This window comes from Choloepus didactylus, chromosome 18 (genome assembly GCF_015220235.1).
Source record: "Choloepus didactylus isolate mChoDid1 chromosome 18, mChoDid1.pri, whole genome shotgun sequence".
Taxonomy (NCBI): domain Eukaryota; kingdom Metazoa; phylum Chordata; class Mammalia; order Pilosa; family Megalonychidae; genus Choloepus; species Choloepus didactylus.
Window position 1 is genome coordinate 45987862 of NC_051324.1, and position 7936 is coordinate 45995797.

Sequence of the window (7936 nt, forward strand, 5' to 3'; positions counted from 1 at the left end):
CCACATCTAAATAGCTCGGGCCAGCAGAGCATTTGCCAGCAGAGCATTGGCCAGCAGAGAGCAAGAAGGTCCAGAATTACAAATGTGACAGGGATAATATTCCAAACAATTGTTGACAGTTCATAATTGTTATAAGATCAGGAAATCAGTACAAAATCTGATATTCCTTTTTGAGAGCCTACCCTTTGCGCTTTGTGGTCCACTTTAAAATGGGTCTCGGGGACTTTGAGATAGTTGTGAATTTGAGAAGTAAGTTGCTGTTACATTCAGAAACATCGCTTTCCATTTCTGTTAATAGAGTAGTACCCCATGCCTTTGGAATCTGAAAGGCAAAATGGTTTCAGTGTTGGGTATTTTTGATTTTTTGGAAACTGATCCATGTACAGAGTACACGATAATTAAAAAAATAAAATAATCTAGTTGCTTATTTATAGGGTAAGGTATCTAGCTTGTCTGGGAACCTGTCATCATAGATTTTACCACCACTGTGCTATTTTGAGACATACCTCAAAGATCTTCATGGGCCTCTGGTGGGGCCACACCTGGGAGGGGGGACCCAATGCATTTCTGCTTTGCCTCACGGGCCTCTCCTCTTCCCTCTCTGGGCTGCCAGATTTCCAAGTTGAAGCAACAGCTGCAGAGGACAAAGCTGAGCCGCAGTGGGAGAGAGAAGGAACGGGGCTCCCCACTCCAAGGGGACCACGCCGTGCGGGGAGCACTGAGGGTATGCTTCCCCCCCAGCGTCGCTCCCCCCACCCCCACCCCGAGTCAGGTTCCCCAGCACAGGCAGAGTTCTCTCAGGGCTCACAGCCACTGCCCACCACCACGTGGCCTGCTTTACGGCCAAGTCAAGTTCTGGTCCAAACTTGGACTTGTTGAATGACACGGGAAGATCTTCTTGTTCTTCCAAATGTCTCTTCCAGCCCCACTCCCAATAAGATTGAGGTACTGATGTTCCCGCCGAGGCTAAAAACACACTTCAGGCTTCTCACAGCTCCGACTTCTGGGCAAAGCCCCATTTAGTGGACCTATTGCAATCAGTAACTGTCCCCAAATCCTTCTCTATTCACTTGGTTCTGCTGTGTAGACATGACCCACAAAAGTGCTCACTTGCCAATAACTGTAGGTGGGACTTCATGTGATTGCTTCGTCTGTCTCCTCCTCAGGCATCCCCTCTCAGCTTCCACTCAGGGTCCCCTGTCCTGCGACTCAGCCCCTGCCTGCACAGGAGCCTGGAAGGGCTCAACCAAGAGCTGGAGGAAGTGTTTGTGAAGGAGCAGGGGGAAGAGGAGCTGCTGAGGGTGAGTGATAACCATGCCCTGGATGTTTGACAGTCACCTTCTTGCTGAGCCTCGGATGAGGTGGTGATGGGTGTCTTGGTTTCTCGGGACTCACAGGCCATGGAAAAGCAATATACTATCACCAGTCCACGAATGGAATGCAAATTGAGTTTATTAGTCCCAAATGCACTTAGCTACAGGGACAGCAGAGATGGGTGGATGTAATTGGGGAAGGCTTTGTGAGTAGAATGAGAAGGAGCAAGGATTGGCAGAGAGAAGGGTCCCCAGCGGGGAGGAATGGGCTAGGCATCATTCTTCTGCCAAACCACCAGCTCACTGCTCTGTGTCCTTGGCATTGTCACCCACCCATGCCTTAGCCCATGCTGCCCCCATTGCCTGCACTACCACCCCTCCCTCCATCTCTACCTGATAAAATGCATGCATCCTTCACTGCTCAGGTGCCCCTGTGCAGCCTTCTACCCCTCTTCACTCCCAGGCAGAATTACATCCTACCCTTTGTGCAATCTCATGGCACATTTTTATACTGACACAATACCACTGGGGAATGCCAATCGGGCAGTATTAATATAATTTTAGTGGTCATACCGCTCAGTTTATGATTTACTTACTGGCTGATTTTTAATTTGGATATATGTAGAATTTTATACACTCTGAAACGTGTGCATACAATCTGATAAGCTATAGGTGTAAGTACCAATGAATGTTAAAAGAGGAAGGGGGTGGGGTGGGGCACAGTATTTAATGCCAGATAATGATCGACACGCTTGTCCTGCACTGGCTTATAGCACTGACACCCTCCTGGTGGTTTGCCCCATTATGAAAGCTGCCTGCCTTGAGGGTGGCCACCATGCATTATTCACCTCTGTGTTCCCAGAGTCTAGCATACAGAAGGTCCCCGCCCTCCTGGGGACCTAGTATGTGTGAGGGTGTGTGTGTGACTGATGAAATCATACAAATAAACTTGGAATTACAAATTAGCTGCAAGTGCTATGAAGGAAAAGAACAGAGTGCTCGAGGAGAAACCAGAGGGGTCTATGTTAGATTGTGGGGGTGGCTGGGGAAATAAATGGCTTGAGAAAGTGGGGTTCTCGTCGTCATGTTATGAACAGAGGATGAGAATAATGGCAAGGAGAGTACGACAGGCTCACTGCAGTCCTGCTCAGAAACATTGCGAATTGAGTGCCTTTAACCCCCTTCTTCCCTGTCAGATCCTCGATGTCCCTGATGGGCACCGTGCCCCAGCTCCTCCCCAGAGCAGCAGCTGTGATCATTCCCTCCTTCCCCTGGAGCCTGGCAACCTTGCCAGCTCACCCTCTATGCCCTTGGCATCCCCCCAGCCTTCTGGCCGGGCTAGCCGTGAGGAGCACCGGGGTACAGCTGAGGAGCTGGTGTCCATCCCCAACGACAAAGGTAAGCTGAGGAGGCAAAGACAGCAAGGCCACTCAGGTATAGAAGAGTCTCCCTCCCTTTCCACCTCTAACCAATTTCAGCCCAGCATTTTAACCTGTTAAACAGTCAGAATATCTTTAGGTGTCATCTTTATTTCGTGTGTATGCCAATACTAATAATGGTCTTTTACATTATTTTCTAATTTATAGTTTATAAAGTCTCTGCATCTATATTTTTATTTAATCCTCACTGTAATCCAAAGAAGCAATCCTTCATGTCCCCATTTTTAGGCTCAGGTTCAACGGTAGTGGGAAGTCTGTGTTCAGGTTTCCACTCTACCCGTTTACTAGCAATGGGTTTCAATGATACGTTGAATGATCTAAAATAAGAGTATGTGGTCTCTTGCCCAGGGTCATACAGTCTGACCCAGACTGAGACACAAGTTTTCTGACTCCAAATCTCTACTTTCCTCTGTGCTTTGGCTGTTCACCGAGAGAATGAGATAGCATTCCTACCTTCTAATAATAAGGATCCTGACATTATAAAGCACTGTAGCCTGCACTAATTTGATTCTCACAGCAACCCCAGGAGGCAGGTTGGTCAAGGACAAGATCTAACAATACACACAGGTAAACTGAGCATAGAGTAATAAGGAATAAATGCGAGATAAATAAAGATAAAGTCAATATTTGCAGCCTAGCCAAAGTATATGCGCTGTGTGGTGAGGAATTTTATCCCAGCCTACAAGTGGGGTTGAGTAAAGATCACTTCTCTGAGTCAGTGCACGAGCTCTTCCTGGAAGAAGGGCTAGATTTTCAAGTCTGTGGAAAGGAAGAAGCTGTGGTATGTTGGCAGGCAGTGCACTGCAGTCTTGGAAGAAGGGAGGCAGGCAGAAGTTAGGGCTCCTTTCAGCCTGAGATTTGCTGTACCAACCTCAGTCTACCTCCTGCTAACACAGAATTGGTATTATACCTTATTTTTCCATCAATTCATCTGCATTTTTTTATCCTGTTATAGTCTGTGTTTCTGTTCACTGTCTCGAGTTTGTTTTTTCTTTTTTAAGATGGAACAGAGTATGAACAAGCAAACAAACTGGGTCAGCACAACCACCACCACCTACCTTACTCTGTCTCCCAACCTCACCCCCTTATGCCAATGGCCTGAGCCAAGGAAAGCAGACATCTTTCCTTCAGCTCCTCTGGACTCAGCCTTGCTTTGTTTGCAGCCTCCTCTCCTGGCCACCCGGCCTTCCTTGAAGATGGCAGCCCATCTCCAGTTCTTGCCTTTGCTGCCTCCCCTCGGCCCAATCACAGCTATGTCTTCAAACGGGAGCCCCCAGAAGGCTGTGAGAGAGTGCGTGTGTTTGAAGAGGCCATGTGAGTACATCAGATGGACAGGGAGTGGGAGGGAGGGGCAGGGAGAGAGTGTTAGCCCTACGTTACCCCACCTGACAGGCCCTTTTTCAATTTTGGACTTTCTCTGGTCATGGAGGTGTTGTCAACTTTAGATTATCGGTATTGCAGTTTTTCCATGATCAAACTTGTTGACATTACCTACCCTGAGCACTTAAATCTTTGCTTATCACCATCTCCATAGAAACCCGCTCTCTGCCCACATGCCAGCTACCAGCGCAGCAGGAGCTAGAAAGGAAAGATATCTGAAACCTAAGCCTTTTGTTTCTTCTATTTTTTTCCATCCCCAGGGAAGGTGTGAGAATTTGCTAGACCATAATCTGAGAGAGAGGGAGGGAGGGAGGAAGGGAGAGAGGGAGGGAGGAAAGAAGGAAGGACAAACTAGTTGTTCTCTTCAGGCAGAGATTAGAAGTGTTTCTTCCCCACTGTGGTGGAATGGGGAGCCTAGACAGCTTTCCAGTTGCTTCTGAGTCAAGTCTTCACCCTGTGGCTGCAGTGTGGTTCCAGTGTCATGAACTCCAAGACAGAAATTTCCAGTCCTTGCAACTTACTTATGACTATGGAATATTCCCAAACCAGAATGGATCATCAGAAGCCATTCTTATGTTGATTTATTTGCTGTAGTTACCTCATATTAGCAGGGAGGATGGAGAGCTGACCTTTCCTAATACTCCAGACAGTCCCCCTTAGTAGGCACTGTAAGAGCTAATTTCATTTCCCCCTGCCAACCTAATATCCATCGGGGCAGCCTCTCACTGAAAGTTGCGGTTTTGATGGCAGACAGGAAGTTTAGTCATAGTGTGTGAGTGGAGGTTTAGCTAAGACAGGGTTTTAGGTCTTGAGGGCATCATTTGTATCTCCAAAAAGGGAGGGGACATCTATGATAGCAGCAGAAGGCACATTTGTAACCCAGAGTAGGGGTGATGGAGAAAACCATCACCACCAGGTTTTTGCTACCATTATCACTGTTGCCCTTGTCACCGGTTTCCCTTCAGCACCTCTTGATCCTCTGAGAAGCTGTGGAGGAAAGAGGCCAGATGTTGTAGCTTAAGGTAGTCTTGGGGCTCTTATACCCTCTCCGCCAAGGCACATTGTAGCGGAGTATTCACAATCTGGAACTGCTTGTGGAAATCAGGCTGTTACTCATCTTGATTCTTGCATAGACTCATAATGCCAGAAGAGGACTTAAAGTCATCCGAACAAGTTTTCAGCCTCTGTGTTAATAATTTAAGAGAGGAGATGATCCATCAATTACTTTCTAAGATATCCTGAGGAAGTTCTTCAGCTCACTGGGGTCTCTTCATTGTATCAACTTTCCTATTAGGAAGTCTGACTTGTGTCAGAAGCCTCTTCTAACTCTGTGCTGGCTTCTGCCCTCTTTTTCTCACCTCACTCTTCTTCCTGGGCCTTGGAATTATTAGAATTCTAGAATTAAAATTTATCAAGCTGTAAACACAGTGCATTTTTCTGTATATATACTATACTTCAATAAAAAGTAAAAAACAAAAAGGTTATCAGTGGGAACCTTTGGTGACAGAGCTTCACCACCTTCCCCCCCATTTGCCTTCTCACCTGAAGTCCCTACAGCCAGCAGCTTCTCAGTGCTGTCTCATCCTCTAAGCATGGTCAGTCACTTTTTTTTCATCTTAAGGATTCCTTCTTCTAGAACTCTCTGACCTGGCCTCCTTTTATCCTTCCATTTTCCCTCAGTTGTTGGAAGGATAAGGATGATTCTTCCCATATTAGAGGTGAGACAGATAAGGCCAAGACCACACAGTAAGCTCAATCTCTTGATATAAGGCTAGGCTTTCACCTAAATGTCACTATCCTTTCCTCCCAGTAAGGGTTTTGAAAATCACAGCTTTCAACTGTGCTCAAGAATTAGATTCTTTTTTGCCCCCAGTGGACATCAGGCAATGCCTGGAGACAACTGTGGTGGAGAGGGAAGGTGCTAACGGCCAGGGATACTGCTAAACATCCTCTGATGCACAGAATGGTCCCCCACAGCAAAAAAATTACCTGGCCCCAAATGCCAATAGTGCTGAGGTTGAGAAACCCAGCTTTAGGCTGTAGTCTTGGAAATCACCTTGCTTGGATCTCTGCTTTCAGGAAAGTGGTCTGCCCTCAAGACACTCTTCCCTGATTAAATCTCTCTGGCTTTTAGCTAAAGTATATTTCCTGCTGTTAGCCATATTTCTAAAAAATGGAGAAATAAGGAACCTTAAGACTGTGTTGCCTTTCATTTTCTGGTCAAGTTACCATCCTGTTTGTACAAAGGCCCAGCTCCCCTACTCCCTGTAACATTTCTCATCCTTTCTCATTGATTGTTTCTCTGTGTGTATGTCTGTGTGTTTCTCTATATATATCCTCCAGGTCCCCAGGTCCTGACCTGACCTTCCTGACTTCCTGTCCTGACAAGAACAAAGTCCATTTCAACCCGACCGGCTCGGCCTTCTGCCCTGTCAGCTTGATGAAACCTCTCTTTCCCAGCATGGGCTTCATCTTCCGTAACTGCCCTTCAACCCCAGGGTCTCCCCTTCCCCCCTCCAGCCCCAGGCCACCACCTCGGAAGGATCCAGAGGCCTCCAAGGCCTCCCCACTGCCATTCGAGCCATGGCAGCGCACCCCACCATCAGAAGAGTCTGTGTTGTTCCAGAGCTCCCTGGTGGTCTGAGGGCCCCCTTTACCATGGAGACCAGTGCCTTGGTGGCAGGCCCCTCCCTAGCTCCCCCTGAGATGGGGGATAGAGGGGCCCTTCCCTCTTGGCCTTCAAGCACTTTCATTTCTTGTGTCAAAGTCCTGGGTCCTCTTTCTGATGGACACTGGCCCCTCCTAACATGCGGGGACCTGCATTCTCCACTAGTGGCCGGGCAGCTCACAACTCACACTTGTGTTCTTGCTGCCTCCCTCACTTGGTGGAAAACTCACCCAGAAGGTCTTGGGTCCCCCACCCCTAGGTGTGAGTCCAAAGGACTATATATGAGGCCCTTGTCCTTGTCATAGAGCAAGCTGGCCGTGATTGAAGGAGAGGGAATGCCTACAGCTTTCCTTTCCTCTCCTCCTCCTCCACACACACAGAAGAGGAGACCAGAAGATAGATGTTCTATCCTCTCGGCCCCCACCCCATGCCTCCCTCTCATTGGAGGAGCTGACCAAAGTAGCCCAACAGGGCCAGAACACTTGACCAGTTTAGCTGCTGGCAGAGTGGAGGAACCAAGGGTTTTCCCAAGTGGCATTTTCATCTCGCTTTCACCCTGACTAAAGATTGTCTTAAGCAGCAGCCCGGCCTGTCCAGCCCCAGGAGGGCAGTGGGGGAGGGGGAGAGCTGGCATTCCTCTGTGTGGCAAGTGACAACTACCCCCTCCACCAGCCCAGGTCCGGGTTGGATTAGAAAAATGCCTATTTTTCTGGTATTGATGTAGAAACTCTATTTTCGCCCAAAGACACTATTTTTGCAGCTGTTTGAAGTTTGTATATTTTCTGTACTGCAGAGCTTACACAAAAGTTGAAGAAGAATGTTAATGTTCGAGTTTTCTTATCCTGTGTTTAGAGGTTGTTTTTTGCAGATCTTGTTGTTAATAGACCAAATAAATAAATAAGTATTCCCAGCAGCTTGAGGTTCGGTTAAATCTTTTTTTTTTTTTTTTTTTTTGAGGGGAGGGTTGGTGAAGGTTGAAGAATGGTTCTGATCATTCATCCCTGTCTTCAAAGGAAGGAGCCTTTCCTTAACACATGATTGTGTGGATCTCAGTGTTGTATGGATGGACATGGAGTCCCTGGCCTAAGGCCTCCAGGCTTGGACTCTTTACAGAACAACCATAAAAAGGCTGACCA

General features: G+C 47.5%; 1 protein-coding gene across 1 annotated transcript in view; it reads left to right on the forward strand.

Annotated features, from left to right (window-relative positions):
- Window positions 1-7719, forward strand: part of FAM117A (family with sequence similarity 117 member A) — a 40193-nt gene extending 32474 nt beyond the window's left edge. The window contains exons 4-8 of the mRNA XM_037809122.1: window positions 614-724; window positions 1167-1301; window positions 2510-2711; window positions 3916-4066; window positions 6476-7719. Of these exons, the coding sequence (XP_037665050.1) occupies window positions 614-724; window positions 1167-1301; window positions 2510-2711; window positions 3916-4066; window positions 6476-6776 (900 nt within the window). The 3' untranslated portion in view covers window positions 6777-7719. The remainder of the gene's footprint in view (window positions 1-613; window positions 725-1166; window positions 1302-2509; window positions 2712-3915; window positions 4067-6475) is intronic.
- The last annotated feature ends 217 nt before the right edge of the window (window positions 7720-7936 follow it).